This window comes from Protomyctophum parallelum (genome assembly GCF_964188405.1).
Source record: "Protomyctophum parallelum genome assembly, chromosome: 17".
NCBI lineage: Eukaryota > Metazoa > Chordata > Actinopteri > Myctophiformes > Myctophidae > Protomyctophum > Protomyctophum parallelum.
This window is the reverse complement of record NC_139719.1, coordinates 24551844-24570617: the sequence shown is the minus strand read 5'-3', so window position 1 is coordinate 24570617 and position 18774 is coordinate 24551844. Positions and strand designations below refer to the sequence as shown.

The window sequence follows — 18774 nt, the reverse complement described above, 5'->3', positions numbered from 1 at the left end:
GAACGTCAGGCTTCAAAATGGCATCCAGTAGCTTGCGTTGCCGCTCGTTTTCCTTCTGCAAACGAGACATGTCTGTCTTGTACTGGTGTTCAACCTCCCAGATGATTCTCGCGGCGATTCCATTGATCTCTTTGGCAACTATAGAAAGCCGTTCGTTTATCAAAGAGTTTAGCAGTTCAAGTTTATCCATCATGAAGTTAAGAGCGATATAATTTGAAACGCGACGAGAATCCGGAGACTCACTGGACGTCGTGCAAATTGCAAAAAGAGTCGCAAATCGCAACAACTCAAATTTCCGCTTCCGGTAGCAGCAAATCGTTGTTTTTGTTCTTTGTATTTCCGGCAGACTAGATGGATGCTGCCCCCTGTGTTTCATTTTTGGGAATTGCACGATTTAGGGAACGGGAAAAAAGAACACAAACAGAATCTTTGTGAAACAGAAACTTTGTGCTCAATCTCTAGTGTCACGATCCCTGTAATAGACTTGACTTCTCGCCTCTCAGTCAGCACATGCAGCATATTATTCATACATTTTACGGTAGGGTATTAGTGATATTTTGTGTTAAAACATAACAAAACGTTTTTGGTTAAAGGTTAAATAAAATCACTATGTTCTAATAGTAACCATGCTATTTCAGGTAGGTGACAAAAGCCCAGTTTAAAATGTAGTGTTCCAGTTCCAAATTTTCCTGCTGATTTCTTTGTCATCACAATTAATACTCTTGTTTAATCTGTATTCTGAACGAGTTCTCTATACTGATTAGTGATTAGATAAAATTGGTATCCCATCCTGAAAATGCATTTGTTTAATGTTTAATAAAAAGCTGTTACTGTCACTCATATAGAACTTAACACATATTTTAACCAAAGAAAATTACTAACACAACCTGTAATACAGGTTTCTGCAGCTTGTTATTGGATTGATTGGATACTACAGTTTGCAAAGACAAGCACAGGAGAGTACAGTTAGTTCAGTGGTGGAAAAAGTAGCCAACTCACAAGTCCGGAATTCAAAATGTACCACAGTAAAAGTACTCATTATGCAGAATGTCCAATTTCAAGTTTTCAAATGTCAACATATTTTTAAAATAGCTGATCCAGAAGCTGTGAGCTTGTAAATCAGCTATTTTCAAATGGCCAAAATGTATATAGGGGCTGTAGTGGTTAATGTACATTTTGTGGTAATAATCTGAATCTATAAAGTAACTAAAGTTGTCAAATACGGTAATTGTAGTAGAGTAAACGTACAATATTTGGATCCAAGATGTAGTGGAGTAGAAGTATAAATAAAGCAAATTGGAAATACTCAAGTATTTCAATTACTTCAAAATTGTACTGAAGTAGCCTACAGTACTTAAGTAAATGTACTTGGTTACATTACACCACTGGTACAGTCAAATACAAGGTATGGCTTGTTTCCAATCCATTGGGGTCTTTGTAATCAATTCATCGAATAATTGGATCGTACTGGAATCAGTGCATGTAACTTTGAGCCAAGCTTCTCAAATATATTTTTTCACCCATTCTATAACTTTAAATTCAGACAAATTATCAAGTCTTGCTCTTTAAAAATATTTTTTTATTACATGTAATTGTAAGAAATATTTTCTCCCCTAACACCCCTTGATATAATTGGTTATTTACTTCTCTTTAGGAGCTCTAACCAATCATGTTTCTAGATAAGAGTGAGAGTGTGATAAACTATATGAAGTGGCCCCAAAGCCAAAACACTAGCATGGTAGACCATCCAGATCGTGTGAATGAGAATGTGAATTTGACATGACCGGGATCGGCGGGATGGCTTACCAGGCTAGCAAAAGTCCACACTAACCAAGTACAGTTTATGTGTTCACTTAATGTAAATAATGAAGATTTTGGGAGACAAACCCAAATTGCAAAAATACATCTATGACATTAATAACATAAACATGTAAACAAGGTCCTAACTCAAATAATATACACTGTCAGTCAAGGCATACTAGTCATTCTGTCACATTTGCACACCCTGTGATGCAACATTAATATAATTGTTTAATTAACCTTTGATTAAAAACACAACTAAAATGGTCTGTTTTCTTTGTGTTGATGTGTTTGATGAAATATTCGGTAACAAACTGTGCACCTGTATGGTCAATGATTTCGCACATTCAATGAAAGGGCCTACAACATTTTTCATGCATGCAATCCTGGTTTCTGATGATTTACCCATTTAAAACCAGAGAGCCAATTTAAATCCAGCCTTACTAGGGCTCTTCCACACTTTGGGGTTCTAGGTAGTCAGTTTCACTTGCGCTGTCTCCTGTCTTTCATTGATTGATTGATTGAAATATTTATTAACAGTTTGTAGAATTTACAGTACATTTTAAGCACAAACTCAATACAAAGACTGTCAACTGTGAGTGGACGACCCAATTAAGCATTACGCTTGTTTACAACAGGGTCCACATTGTTCAATTAATCAAAACATTTAAAGACATACAGACATTTAGAGACATACAAATAGACATTTCTATGTAGCTAAAGTACAGAACAGGAATTCATCATATGGGAAGCAAAAAAGGGAAAAGATACAATATACAGTGAGGGAAAATGGGGGGGGGGGGGATTCAGATTTTACAGAGGCCAGTTTCGAATTGCAGCCATCCGTAGGTGCCCTTTGAGAGCGGTTTTGAAGGAGTCAAGGGATTCACATGTCTTAATGACTGTTGGTAGGGCGTTCCACATTTTGGTGGCATAGGAGCGAAAATAATTTAGTCCCTTGTTTGTGCCGAATCTGGGTTGTACATGGTTTGTTGCACTCCCTCTGGTGTTGTGGGTGTGGACTTCGTTTACATTAAGGAAGTATTTAGACAGGTACATGGGTATCTTGGTGGTGTATCGAATCTTGTGGACCAGACCCATTGCAAGATGCAATGAAGTCATGAAGTCTCATCACTCTCATGTGTCATGCTGTCTACCCGTGCAAGCCTTTTACCATAAATTGAACATGGAAAAGCTTTCTAAACATTTTTTCATTGTTCCCTTTTGACGAAAGCTTTTCTCACAAATAGTACATTTGAATGGTTTATCGCTTGTGTGCGTTGTCATGTCTGGTCACATGATTACAAACTGTGCAGCTGTATGGTTTCATCGTCCCTTGTTTCCTCTTTCATGAAGTTTCCTGTGTCTCCGCATACTGTCTTCCCGAGAAAGCTTTTTGCCACAAACTAAGCATTCGTAAAGTTTAAGCATTGTGTGCCTTGACATGTGTTTTTTCATTGTTGCCTTTTGACGAAAGCTTTCGTCACAAACATTACACTTGAATGGTTTAGCACCTGTGTGTATAGATTCGTGTTGGGTCACATGCTCCTTTTGACGAAATCTTCTGCCACAAATTTTGCAACTGTACATTTTTTCCCCTGTATGAAGTAGTGTGTGTTTATCCAATGTACTACTGTGGCGAAAGCTTTTGTCACAAACTGTGCAACTGTATGGTTTTTCTGTTGAATGAACTCTCATGTGTGACTTCAGTAGCCTTTCATTACTAAAGACTTTGCAACAAATTGTACAAGTTAAAGATTTTCCCTCCGTGTGTTGGTCCCTCATATGTTTTGCCAGAGTATTAATCTCAGTAAATTTCTTACCACAAACATTACATGTCCTGTGAGCTTGACGGTGAACTTTCAAGCTCTCTGTATCCTCTGAATGATGTCCACACAACCCACAATCATTTAAATGGACATCCACATGCTTTATAAGATCTGCCTCATTGTTAAAAGATTTCTTACACACTTTACAACTCAGAGGTGATGACAAATCACTTGATAATTTAAGTTTCTCACGTGGCTTCAGAGAAATCTTTGACTTCTTCACAGGTGATCTTTGACCTTTTACTGACGCGCCAGTGTCTTTTGGTGGCTCTTCACAACTCTGTTCTTTAACCTTGCGGCGAGTGACGTTTCGTTTCTGTGAAACTCTCCCCGACGGGTGTTCCCTGATCTTACTTGAAGCCCTCTGTGTGGAGAGGTGCTCATCATCTCCATCAGAATGAACTGCCAATGACGTACCAGTGTCTTCTTTTAGGGGCTCTAGACAACTCTTCAACATCCTCACATGTGATGTTTCTTCTTTCACTGTTGTACTAGTATCTCTTTGTATTTCACAGTCCTCTCCATCAGAATGTATGTCCCCTTGTATTGGTGGGGTATTTTCTTCAACATTACTTTCCATGAGCACTGATGTCACCTTGGAGATGTTGGCTTCTGCAAGGTCCTCCTGTCTTCTACAGTTCTGTGGCAGCTCAACACGCACCTTGTCAGGACAGCGATTCCCCCGTTTCTTCTGAGGGCAAACCTCCTCCTCACTTTTGACTGGGGGGTCCAGGAGTTCTAAAGTTGTAAAGAAAAATGTATATTAACATCTAGAGCTAGTAGAAAAATAATCAAGCTTTGATTCCTGATAATAAGTCAACTTAAAAAACGATGCAATTTATTTGGGGGGGTGAAAAAGGTTTGTCTGGAAATTATAGCTTTTTTTGTACTACAGTTGGAGACCTCAGTAGTGGAAGTTTCAGTCCATGCAGAGCAGCACCACTCAGGCCCGGTTTGGACAGTCTAGCAATTCTGCCAAATGCCAGAAGGGCTGGGCAGTCATGGGGCCGGGGCTGAGCCAAAACAAAAAGAACAAGAATTTAAAAAAAAAAGACATAGTAGCGTCTTTGAGCCGGTGAAGACCACAAATGCCAGTCCGTGCCTAGCACCACTGACTGACAGCTGAATGAACAGTTTGAATCTGGTCACCCTACTGAGTCCTGACTGCTCCTAACATAAAGTTAGAAACTTCCTAGCTAGTCACTAACGCTCTGGAACAGATCGCTAGTTGATCCTAGCTCTGCCGTTGCATTAAGGCTATGGAATTGATTTGCTTCCTGCCTCGCATGAAATGCAGACCTCCTCTCCTCTGTAGCGAAAATAAAAATAATGTTTTACCTACTCACCAATACTAAGACGGGTTGTGAAATTAGAAAGCCTACTTTCCTTCTTAGTGGACGCACTTTGAGCCCCCCACCACAAATGCACTTTTTGGCCAGAAAGGGATTTTGTTTTAGCTCTAAATACGACAGCATTAGAGCTATGGACCAGAGCTAAGTGGATCCCTGAAATTACTATTTGACTGGCCTTCACAGGTTTTGTAGCAATTTGTAGAAATATTGGATATGGGGTGGGGTGCTGCAATTAATTGATGCAATATACGACAGTGACACATCTATATTTGTTACTAAAAGTTATTTAATCAATACTTTTTAATTTTATTAAACACATTTGTGTAAATCTGTAAAAACAATGAGAAGGCTATTGAATCATTTTTAAAGTTATAAAAACATTTTTTATTAATTGTCAAATATTTGAGTGTACATACACAAATACACTCTTGTGTGTTTATTTTATTTCAATGTTTTATAATTACAGTTTAGGCATTTAGCACACACACACTTAATCCAGATCCATTAATTAAGAGGATAAACCTCACATGTTGCTCAAATAGTTGAATACCAAAATGAATCAATAAACTTCAAATCATTCCTTCTAAAATTTCACAACAAAAATCTAATCTGATAATATAGGCTTATTTACTATAGTGTTTCGCTGTCTTTGCTGCCTAAATGAAATTCAGTCTAGCATTTCGCCGGCAGATGTCACTATCACTGCTTTAACCATTTTTTTAAACAAATGGGTTCAAGTGGTTCAGTGATTCATGAAAGCTTCATTTGCCCACCACTAAGATAGATAGATATCTGCAGTTTACCAACCTGTTCTTTGTAAACGAACGTCGCCGGGTTTCAAGGCATCCAGTAGCTTGCGTTGCCGCTCGTTTTCCTGCTGCAAACGAGACACGTCTGTCTCGTACTGGTTTTCAACCTCCCAGATGATTCTCGCGGCGATTCCAAAGATCTCTTTGGCAGCTATAGAAAGCCGTTCGTTTACCAAAGTGTTTAGAAGTTCAAGTCGGGGTCCAAGTTGATCCATTATGAAGTTAAGAGTGTGAGTGATCCTCTCTGTGAAGTGTGAACAGAACACGATACTCGAGAGTGGATGGCATCCACGAAGAAGAGTAACGGCAGTTACGGCACACAACTCGCATTTCCGTTTCCGGTAGCAGCAAAAATGTTTTTGTTCTTTGGATTTCCGGTGTGAGTACCAGATCGGTTCGGCTGCAACTTCTGCACGCTGTGCCGTTCTGTTCGCAGATATTATAAAATTGTATTATAAAAAACGTTTACCTGTATATGTCTATGGTTCGCAGGACCGACGTCATCGCGTATCCAAAGTTCCAAACTTTATTGAACAACGCTTTTCCCAGTTGTCTGGAGCAGTGGTTCCCAAAGTGGGGCCTGGGGACCCCCAGGGGTCCTTGAGGGAGTTCTAGGGCATCCCCAGCTAAATGATAGTTTGTAACCAAATGGACCCTTATGGGTCTGTAACTCTGAGAGTGTACAAACGGATTCCATTTGATACACTCTCAGAGTTAAATGAACAATGATTTTACAATATAAATTGTGGTCTCAGAGATAGAAATGCCATTAAATGGGGGTCCGTAGCCTGTTGCATATCAAACTGGGGGTCCTTCCTTGAAATGAAACTGGTTGAGAATCACTGCTAGAACTGTAAAAATCTTCTCTTATGGGGTCCCTGCAATATCTTTTCAAATGGGGGTCCGGTCCGCATGAATGATAAGTGTCAATGTGGGGGTCCTTGGCATGAAATGGTTTGGGAATCACTGGTCTGGAGATCCTATTAAATATATTTTCCCATAAATTGGTTATTACCAGAAATGATGTGGCTTTCTAAATATAATTGAGCTATAGATAGTCAGTCAAGCTGGCCAGATAGACCTATTTATTACAGCAGATCTGCTAGCTCACAATGTTGTGATCTTGTAGATCTGCTCATTTCATATAGACAATGTATGTAGGGTAAAAGGTTAATAATTAGATGTAAGAATGATGTCATACTGTGCAGATTGTACTGCTGATTGGACTGTAGGCCTATTCACATGCAAATAACTTAGGCAAAAGTGTCACAAAGCAACAAAAAAAGCACTGGTGGTAGTACTATATCATACTGTATGTCAAAGTGCAACTCTCTGCGATGCTCAACCTTGCTGTGTCACTTTAGTCCTGATGCATGTTAGTTTACATCAAATGTCAAAATCACAATTTAAATAAATTAGAATGTAAAGACGCTGTATTGAGATTACAACTTGTGATATATAATGTTTATTTTAGGTCAGACAGCCTGCTGCTGTAGACTGCTGCTGCTGTGCGTGGCAGCTGTTCATTTTACATATATTGTATCATGTCATTGATTTAGATGTCTTCAAGAAGTCACCGTTTTGGACTCTGTTGCTTACTTATGCTGCATTTCTTTTTCTTTTTTTAATAAATTTTTACCCCACGATTTTGTAACCCATTTTTCACCCCTGTGTCAATTTTCTAGTATTTGCGGAAGAGCGCCCTCTATCGTAAACATTGACAAAACATAGGCATTGAATCTTGGCTTTGTACAGTTCTGGAGTTTGCAGAGTTCTGTACATCTCAACCCATTGCTGAGACAACTGCAGTTAGGAAGCTTGCATACTCATGCACATTTACAGGCCAAAAACTCAAGGACTACATCTGGTGCAGGGGCTGTGTGCATCCACTGAATTGCTAACTGTCCACCATCAACAGTTGTCCATCCACTGTATGGGATTTGGTGCAGATGGGTGAGTGTGGTATTGGCACATTGGGCATGGAGGAATAGACATTCTCTAGTCTACATGGTAGGAGTTGACTGGAATCAGCCTCCCTTCTCCTGGCACAGAAAAGCTGGCAGCGGATCTCGTTCACGTCACTGGAGGTTGTCCCAGACAGGTACCAGCTACAAGTGAGCATGCAACTTTTCAAAGTGGCATGTCACTTTTAATAATAATAATATCTGGGACTTATATTATATAGCGCTTTTCTAATACCCAAAGACGCTTTACATGTGTGGCATGCCACATGTGTGGCATGACACTTTTCACAGTGGCATGTCACTTTTCAAAGTGGCATGTCACTTTGATAGTGGCATGTCATTATTTAAATAATGTTCTTATCCAACATGCATCAACATACCGGTAATTGGTTAACCCAAGACAATCAAACAATATTGATTGATTGAACAGTCTATAAATGACAAACCTGGAACCCTAGATAGAAGATCAGACCAAATGTTTGTTTCTAGATAGATGAAGTTTTGTAGAATTATTCAAAAAATGTAATAAAAACTCTGAGACCTGGCACCAAAGGACCACATTGTTATACACATGTAACTATTGATTCAACATCCCAAAATTTACTAAAATATTCTCCAATTGCAAATTGCACAACATAATGGAAGTTAGCATCCATCAGTTTCTAAATGAAAGATTTCCAGGTTGTTGCTGACAAGTAGACTAAAATGTAATTGCTCCTGATAAACATCTTATTACATTGATGAATACCACATTTCAGGGCTTTCTCTTTATCAGTTACTATGCTTTGAGAAAATCCAGCAGGGTCAGACACATTGGGGAACTACAATGGATTAGTATCCACAAAATGACAAAGCAATTCAGATGCAACTTTCTTTAAAATATATTATAATGACTGGTGGGATGAAGATTCCCAGGAATACACATGACAACTTATTTGATAAAGGAAAGCACTTTATTTGCAAGCACACCTTGCAATAACAAAGAGACCATGGTTTGGTAATCAGTAATTACATGATTTATGTGACCAAAAAGAAGGTCACAAAATGATCATTAATCACAATAAACGTAAAAATGTCCCAAATCAAATACACACCAATATAACACAAAGGCATACTCCAACAGCTTTCATGCTACACGAAATCAACTGTCTGGATGATCCTGATCGGTTTGCTTTTCATCTTACTCATGAATACAATACGATATGTACATAATGGACACAAACATGATTGCCTAAATTAAAAGTAAAATAAAAAACCTTACACAGACCATAGCGTCTAGTCACAAGTTCACAATTGGTGGTTTAAGCCATATTAGCTGAGAGCTCTCCATAGCATTATCCCATGTCTCATACAAAATGCCCACAAATTTAGAACTACTAATATTTTGTGTTCTGTCACATTCAGGTTTCAGGAGATGAAACTTTTGTCTTCAATGTTTGTTACACATAAACGGAAAGCTGGGCATAGGAGGGGCTAGCGCCGCTCAAAAACAAACTGTGGAAAATATTCCGCATATCAGTTGTAGTCAGTGGGCTAAACATGCCAGACACCTGATATGAATGGTCCTTTAACCCATTACATTTTAGACCAGAGGCCAATTTAAAAAAAGTTCTGATAAACTTTGAATAATTATTCAAAAATTACAAACAAATAAAAATAAACTGTTGCTATATACTGTACATGGCAACAACCCAAAAATTAAATGGGATTTTAATATTGTTAACACAAATTGGGCGGGAACCCCTCTTGGGGTTCTGTACAGTATGTACAGTATTCAAAAAATAAAAAAATATTTGATGCTGCTATATACATATTTGAAGTTTTTCTGAAAACTTAGGTCAGGATTTAGAAGGCATTTTAGAATCTGCGTCAGGCCAAAATGGGTTAAACATAGAATAGGTACTAGGTAGAGGTCGCACACACCAATAATCCAATTTCAACAGGTTTATTTCTCTACATCAGGACAAGGGTTAGGGTTATCATGTCCTGATGTAGAGAAATAACCCTGTTGAAATTAGATTATTGGTGTGTGCGACCTCTCTACCTATTCTATGATGATTTAAACTGGTAGCACCATAAGTCAGAGCGCGGTGGGCACAAAAAAGTTTAATATTGTTAAACATAAAATAAAAAAACTAGTATCTTAAATTTCCCTCTGTTCTCTTCCGTTACACACTAATGTGTAATCCAAGGCTGTCAATTATGCCATTATATCTGTCAATCGAATAACATGCAGAATTTTACACAATGTGCGGTTCTGTGACCAGGCAATTATGAACTTTTCAAGTTCAGCATTTAAAACAGACTTGTGAGTTGAACCAACATCATGGACATAGACATGGCATATACAAACTATATGCTCGATATAATCAAATCGATTTTAAATATACATAAAAAAACTGAGGGTCAAAACATAACTAATCTTAATTTAGCCCAACTATGGACTTCCTATGCCGTCTGGTCCACTTGGCTCTACTGGTTCCCTTTCATGAAGTTTCATGTGTCTCAGCATGCTGTCTAACCGAGCAAGCCTTTTTCCACAAATTGAACATGGAAAAGCTTTCTCGTCTGCATGCCTGAGCATGTGGTTTTTCATTGTTCCCTTCAGACGAAAGCGTTCATTGCAAATGGTACACTTGTATGGTTTATCCCCTGTGTGTGTTGACATGTGTTTGCTTAAGTGAGTCTTTTGACGAAAAGTTGTGTTACAAATCACGCAGGAGAATGGTCTCTCTCCTGTATGAATTGTCCTGTGTTTATCCAATGACGTACTGTGACGAAAGCTTTTTTCACAAACTGTGCAACTGTATGGTTTTTCTGTCTTATGTACTCTGCTGTGTGATTGCAGTAGATTTTCCTTACGGAAGGTTTTACAACAAATTGTACAAGTTAAAGATTTCCCCCCTGTGTGGATTTTCATATGTTTTGCCAGAGTAATAAACTTAGTAAATCTCTTACCACAAACATCACATGTCCTGTGAGTTTGAAGGTGAACTTTCAAGCTCTCTGTAGGCTCTAAATGTTGACCACACAGCCCGCAATCCTTTGAATGCTCTTTCACATGGCTTATAAGATTCTTCTTAGTATCAAAAGATTTGTCACACACTTTACAAACCAGTTCTGAACATTCACTACGTTTTTTGCGTGGCCTCTTCAACTTCCTCCCTTTTCTTTTACCTTTCACAGACATACCGGTGTCTTTTGATGGCTCTTCACAACTCTTCAACGCACTCCTCAGCGCCTTAAGAGGCGACCTTTGTTCTTCCGCCAATGTACCAGTGTCTTTTCGTTTCAGTGAATTTCCTAACCTGGTCTTACTTGAAGCCGTCGGCGTGGTGGGGTGCCCATCGTCAGCATCATCTATTTGCTCTGGTATTTCACTGTCCTCTCCAGCAGAATCTATGTCCAATTGTAGTAGTGGGGTGAATTCTTCCACATTACATTGCATCAGTGATGACACCTGGGAGCTGTCGGCTTCAACTGGGTCCTCCCGTCTCATCTCCTTTTCTGGTGGCTGAAAGACCTCCTGGACAAGACAGTGGTCCTCCTTCTCCTGGGAGCAAACCTTCTCCTCTGAGTGCTCTAGAAGGATGTAAAAAATAAATAAATAAGCTATCCATTAACTCTAATGGTTTGCATCATAGCAAGTACTTGGCCGACTAGAAATGTCATGCCTTTACTGACTTATCATCAAATACTAGGCTTGTTCCGAGTGAATGCATGAATTCATGGAGATTTGTTTTGTGTCACATTCCCAAGCCCGGACATTTTTTGCGCAGCACATTCACTTTGTTGTTTACGGACCGACAAAACTTGATATTATCTCTGAATCTACGGCGCTCTCCAAGTCCCCATGGTTTTGATCAGAACGCTGATGTTCTATGCTAATTTCTGACTTAACCAAGCATCTCGTTTGGAAGCGTTAACGCTTCTAAAGACAGATCAGAGTAATTAGCGTGAGGCATTAATGGAACATTATACCTCCCGGTTTTGGGGGAAATGGAAGGCGGGGCTTTTCAGAGTAAAATCTGCCTCTTCTGCTGGGCACTCTGGATGGATTTGCTCAGTGATTGTTAGATCACGAGTAGGAAGGTGACATCCCTAATACAAGTGTCTTTGGCTATAGGGAGTTTAATTTGAAATTAAAGTAGGGGTGCAATAGCTTTTTTAGCGTGCTGATAAAGTTTAAAATGAGTAATACACTGTCTGGATGTCATCTCAGAGTAGTTCTGTAATCAAATCAGCTGTGTTTGGAGGAACGTGCAGGCAGCAATGGGAATGAAACAGGTGAATGAAATCACGTGTCATAATACATACTGATGGTATTATTTCTTTGCCACCACGGAGTTGCACCCCAGGAGGGCACCCGCCTATTAGTTTGTATTGGCATTTGGCAGTGCGGCCAGCATGCCTATATCGAACACACCCAGTGTTTCAGAATGCAATACTACCCGAACGATAGTTGAAAGCCTATGGGGAAAAAATGCCACACCAGTGGCCCGTGTGGTGAGTAGGCTACTTTATATTTGAAATCTGAATGTCTATGTACACGTTTTCAATGTAAATATAGCGATCACGTAAAGCAGGCGGAAGTAAAGCCATGACGCTCATACCATGGCTAGTAACAGATTAGCCCTAGAACGGCTCTTGTTGTTACATACAGTATGTACAGTATTTCACATACAGAGCCATAGAACACCCTCCTTTATTTGTGGTAGACCGTTACCATGTGCGGCATGAATGTGATAAATGCTCCGTTTGTACTCACCCATTAAATTATTCCAAAGACGTGGAGTGAGAAATGGTCCTCTAGTTTTATATCCATGTGAAAGTTCTGGCACAAAACGCGTATTTAGTGAATTATCTCCACTTTTTCAAGAGATGCACACGGACGCCTTTCTCTCCGGCGAGGGGACGATTTTAGATACTTCCTGTTGTTTACCAAAGACGTCATCACAAATTGACCAAGGAAACACAAAAGTTTGGGTCACACAATTGGCAGGTGGTGTGATTAATTACCCAGCACCTATCGCAAAGCACCTGCCAATTGTGTGACCCAAACTTTTGTGTTTCCTTGGTCAATTTGTGATGACGTCTTTGGAAGTATCTAAAATCGTCCCCTCGCCGGAGAGAAAGGCGTCCGTGTGCATCTCTTGAAAAAGTGGAGATAATTCACTAAATACGCGTTTTGTGCCAGAACTTTCACATGGATATAAAACTAGAGGACCATTTCTCACTCCACGTCTTTGGAATAATTTAATGGGTGAGTACAAACGGAGCATTTATCACATTCATGCCGCACATGGTAACGGTCTACCACAAATAAAGGAGGGTGTTCTATGGCTCTGTATGTGAAATACTGTACATACTGTATGTAACAACAAGAGCCGTTCTAGGGCTAGTAACAGATATGCTCTAAAAGTGTGAAAACTGTATTTTTCTTCACCTTAATGTCTTAATTGCCAGGGTGGAACTGAAAATGAACTAGTTTATTATAATTTCTGTAGTTTGCACTAATATGTGCACCGGTTGCCCTTATAAATCAGGTAAAAATAATGATTTTTTTTCCTGCACCCAGTATCACAGAATAACTGAATACACAGGACCACAATGGAAACAAACCCTCGGGGCTTTTTGCGCCAATGTAGGCTATAATTGTACCACTAGACTAGTGTAATATTTGCAAACTGTTAATAAAGTAATCAATCAATTACTATATAACAGAAGTGAGGTGGTACACACAAAGCCACACGTTGGAGCGGTTAGCACCGCTCAAAAATATCTGTGAACGTAAACGGTGTTAACGTTACGACAAAATAAATGGCGGGCTAGCCTAGCTATGAATTGTTAGCATTAGCAGTACTTACTGTTGGCATTAAAACAACAAACAACATCTCATCTTCAATCTAAATTATAGGTTACTTTCTTCCAAATAACGTTTGCTAGACGTTTCGTAGTTGACCTTACATGTAATATACAGACGGCTCTCTTGACTCAAACTACGATGTAAAACTACGCAACAGAGACAACGTGCTTTACCAGCAGTGGTGGAAAGTAAGGCTACATGAGTAGGCTACACAAGTAACATGTCGAGGTACTTTTACCGTACTTTTTTACTTTACCTTTTGTAAACTTTTGATTGAACTAGTAACACTACATTTCGACCATTTGAAAATAGCCTATCTACAAGCTCACAATGCTTTGCGATGCGACGCATTGTGCGCTTGTAGATAGGCCATTTTCAAAAGATTGGTATACAATTGAAACAGGACGTTCTTTTGGTACTGTAATTACATTTTGATGCCAAATACTTTTGTACTTTTACTCAAGTATATTTTTAATTCACTTCAGGCCTTTTACTTGTAACGGAGTATTTGCAGTATCGATGCGTTTCCAGACTTTCCGCCACTGCTTGTGTGCTTAATAGTCTGGCCTAAATACACGGTTGAGTAAGAGTTGTCTCGCTGCACTGCAGTCTACGAACCTGATCTTTGTACACGAACGTTGGGTTTCAACATCGCATCCAGTAACTTGCGTTGCCGCTCGTTTTCCTTCTGCAAACGAGACATGTCGGCCTTGTACTGGTGTTCAACCTCCCAGATGATTCTCGCACCCATCCCGTAGATCTCCTCGGCAGCGATAGAAAGCCGTTCATCTACCAAGGTCTTGAGCATATCCAACTTATCCATGATTATTAGACGAGTGTGATATTATAAAACTAAAATGAGAGCGCGGATCGAACCAACACAACAGGGAACTTGACTCAGTCTCAAACTAAAGCATTAGCATACTGCATAGCTTTATTAGCTCAGCCTCAGAGTCAGACTCAGCGCCTCTGTGCTCTCCCCCTTATACTCTAAGCTGAGCTCTCCCCTGAGTCCCTCCCCTGCGAGCTCGCATTAAAGTCGCATAGAAATGAGGCCCCCTTTTCTGTTTCCGGTAGCACGAGCGCACTTCTTCTTTTGTTGTTGCATTGCTGGAAACTGCCCCCTACGTTTCGTTTTAAGAATTGCACGATCTGGGAAAACACAAATGGGGAAAAACAATAAACAAACAATAAAAAACACAAGATCCCTCATCCCATCCATACAATCTCCTTTACTTACAGTTTGTGGTAACAGCTAAAAGAAATAATAACAAAATAACGTTTAGTTGTACAGTTTTGTACAGACATCAATATCCCACCTCATGTGGGAATTAAGCACATGAGGAAACCCTTTGCTTGTACAGTTTGTGGTAAAAGATTTGCTCAAAATTTCTTTTTTTCCTGCCTTGATCTCCTTGCCCAGCCTAAGTACAATAAGATTGTCGCTTAAAATGGCTTAATTTCCAAAAAACATAAAATGTTCTGTGTGTGTGTAGGCTCAATATGTCAGTTTGTCACGTTCAATAGATCTTGTGATCTTTTGTGGCCAGATGTAATTTCTTGGGGTCTAGTGGACTATAGTAAATTTTAAAATTTTAAATCGCCATAACATATTGTGAAAGAATACATATTTAGCCCTGCCAAAAAGAGCTAAAATCCGTAAAACGAAAGAAAGCAGCAAATTAAAGAAATTTAACACACACCTTTTAGTTTCTCTAATAACAACCTAAAACATGAACCTTGGTTGAAAATAACTAAAGTTGCCCTTTAAAGTATTAATGCCATGCTCTGTGTTGATTAATTGAATACGTAGGACCACAATGGAAAAGAAAAAGAAAACATCATCGGTGACTGATGTCATAGGCTGGCCACATGAAGTCAGACATCGGAGAACCACATTGAAGTCATGCCATTCCGAATTGGATTTTTACAATCTGGATATACTAGAGCGGTGCCCGTTGGAGCCTCTACAGCGGTGCTCGTCGGGCACTGGCCTACTTAGAACGATCAAGTTGGAAATGCCCCACCCAGATATTATGTCTGTGTCCCTTTTATGCCCATATATGGAGTTCTTTGTCAGGCATGCCCAAATGTGGAGTCTAGGGTCTGCCAAAATCTCCCGGGGGGGCGTTAACATATGTGTCACGTGGTAGCGGCCGCCATGTTGGCAGGCATTTCTGCTTTGTTTACAGTCAGCGACCATCCGTGTGCGTTCTAATTTTTAAACACCAGAGGGAGTTCAACGAGCTCGTTCCTGGCGACAACACAGTGAGCCAACACCAGGATGGAAAGAAAAAACGACGGCCTCGACATACCTTGCTTACAAGGACAAGCTTAACTTTGAGGAAAAGGAGCGTTACCTCAACAAAATCAAGGATATTGACGGTCTCGACCCCTATGAACACAATGACTGAACAGAGGATTCGATCTTCTACCACCACTAATGCGACTACATTTAATGCTTGTCCTTGTAAGGTATGTCGAGGCCGTCGTTTTTTCTTTCCATCCTGGTGTTGGCTCACTGTGTTGTCGCCAGGAACGAGCTCGTTGAACTCCCTCTGGTGTTTAAAAATTAGAACGCACACGGATGGTCGCTGACTGTAAACAAAGCAGAAATGCCTGCCAACATGGCGGCCGCTACCACGTGACACATTATGTTAACGCCCCCTCCGGGAGATTTTGGCAGACCCTATATGCAGACGTCAGAATTATGTTAGAACAGGCCAGCTCCATATATGGACCGTGGGCAGGGCCCCGGTCCAGAGCCAGGCAGAGGCCTTTTTGGGGCGGTTCTGGACAACCGTGGGTCCGACCGACTCTACATCAGGCACTGCACTCCCTGTGGTGGTGTGGAACGCGTGTCGAATTTGAAGTCGGTGGGGCAAATGGTTCTCGAGTTACGTGGATTACAGACATACACACAGAGACTTGGTGCATTTATAGGTAGATTAGATGACGTTTTCAAATTCATTGTTATAGACTATAGTTGACCATGTTTTCTTCTCATTCTGCTGAACTGCATCTGTGTAAATGTGTAACATTCATATGGAACAGTATTTATTTTGGCAGAGCATGTTTTGGGCTAAAAAAAAGTAAAGAACATAATAGAGAATGAATGAACGAATGCTGGAGTGGATGATAAGGGAACTGTGTAAGTTGATGGTGTAAATCAATTCAGTGCTTCAGTTTCTTATATTTTAAACCTTTTTTTTATTAAATAAATTCAACACTATTTCAATAGTAACCTTTAAAAAAATAACATGAAATAACGTGTCAACTGTCAAAGCCCTGAGCAAAGTTACTCATTCCCTTTAGAATGAAGGAATCGTGCACTCGCTTGACCAGTGTGTATGATCCAATATCCTTTCCTAAACCATTCATAAATTAGTAGTATATAAGACAGTATAAGACAAAATTCAAACCATGTGTTCTTGATAAGTGCCATTGTACATGCTGTCATTTGTTGCCCGCTTGCTCACTGTTCAGAGCTGTCAGAATTCCTAGGCACAGGTGTCGAGAGTCCAAACGACACCAGTGTGTCAGTGTCTCAGACAGTCTACTCTATACAGTACAATTCTTAGTGTTAATTTACCTCTGAAGAGTGTCCAAATTTAACTAAATTTCCATTTGTATACAGTTCCACAAAGGTCCATTTGGTTCCATTTGTACACTCTTCAGAATTAAACGAACACCAAGATAGTATTACTGTGTATTTTTCTCACAAAGCACCAGAGCAAAAAGCTTTGGGCAGACCAAGACCTGTCACTTGCAGAGTGCAGACCACATGCGGACCTGAGCAGACCTGTCACACGCAGGCTCCCGCTTCATCAGTTTGTGTCTTGAGCTCTCGGCACGATCCTCTCATGAGCTCTTCTTGTTGCTCAGCACCCTGTCCACGCAGTAGGGGATGATGCTGACGGTGACCAGGGGCACAGTGGCACTCTTGCAGAAGGACAGCAGGTAGTAGAGGGCGGCGGTGTGCGTGGGAGGCTTGAAGGAGTCAAACAGGTGCAGCAGGAGCAGGGAGCTGACGACACACACGGCCTTGACCTGGGTGCTGTTACTTTTCTTGGTCTCGGTGTAGAGTGGCGAGTGCAGACCCAAGCCCAGGCCAAACAGGGTCCCCATGTTGCGCAGCAGGCTGGCGAAGGGGGTGCTGTCCATGTGGACCCACTCTGCCCTTATGCACCACTTCTGGGCTTTCTCCAGCGTCCACAGCAGGTCCACGCCCAGACTCTTGAGTAACAGGTAGAAGCCAACAGCGAAGGAGGTCAGGAAGAGGGTGACAAAGAAGTAATTCTTCATGCTGGCACTGTAGATCCACTGGATTCTGCCGAAGGCCTCTGCCACAATCATACCTGAGATAGAATGAATCACATCAGAACACACAAGGGTATACAAGTAAGACGCGCAAACGCGGGAAGCGAACGCAGCTCGTGTGTGTGTGGTTGTGTGTGTGTGTGTGTGTGTGTGTGTGTGTGTGTGTGTGTGTGTGTGTGTGTGTGTGTGTGTGTGTGCTACAGCTGCGCCCTGTGTGTGTGTGTGTGTGTGTGTGTGCTACAGCTGCGCCCTCTGGTGGCGGGCGGGTGGTGTAACAGCGGGACAGACACACAGACAGACACACAGACATTCAGCCCTTGCTGTCATAGTAAGTGGCTCACTGCGTTTGCAATTAAACAACTTAGAAACTTAGAAATGTATTTCGTCTCGCTGCAGACAAAAAAACATTCTGCACAGAATCATGATACGGGATATCGCGAGCAGGGTTTCAGGCCACCCAATTGATAATAAATATTACTGTACTGACCCGTTATGACACCAGTTATGACCTGATGGGGGAAGTGAGCGGCGATGAAGACCCTGGAGAGACACACGCACACCTGGACACCGCAGAACACAGACCACAGAATGGCCTTCAGATACCTGCCGAGATAAAGACCCAATGAGTGTCAAAATAATAATAATAATAATAATAAGCCCGACGGGAACAACGACCCCTTATTGTTTTCGAACGGGTTCCGCCATTTTTCGCAGTTTTGGCTGCAAGTTCACAGTCATTCGTCAAAAGACCTTTGACCTTTAGATCTCCCAATGAATGGATTATATGATTTGCTCTATCCACTTTTGACGTCAAAAGAGCAACATCAAAGATTT

General features: G+C 40.6%; 1 protein-coding gene and 1 long non-coding RNA gene across 2 annotated transcripts in view; both read right to left on the bottom strand.

Moving 5' to 3' along the window:
• Positions 1–8677: 8677 nt before the first annotated feature.
• On the bottom strand, positions 8678–14527 carry LOC310874237. The gene is made up of 3 exons (XR_014570545.1): positions 14239–14527; positions 9403–11336; positions 8678–8913 (listed from the first exon to the last, which is right to left on the bottom strand). It is a non-coding gene; the product is annotated as an uncharacterized lncRNA (long non-coding RNA).
• Positions 14528–17481: 2954 nt separating this feature from the next.
• g6pc1a.2 (glucose-6-phosphatase catalytic subunit 1a, tandem duplicate 2) overlaps positions 17482–18774 on the bottom strand; it is a gene marked incomplete at both ends in the record, with an annotated part of 3270 nt that continues 1977 nt past the window's right edge. Inside the window, 2 exons of the mRNA XM_083787522.1 lie at positions 17482–17978; positions 18428–18543. Coding sequence (XP_083643648.1) covers positions 17482–17978; positions 18428–18543 — 613 coding nt within the window. The remainder of the gene's footprint in view (positions 17979–18427; positions 18544–18774) is intronic.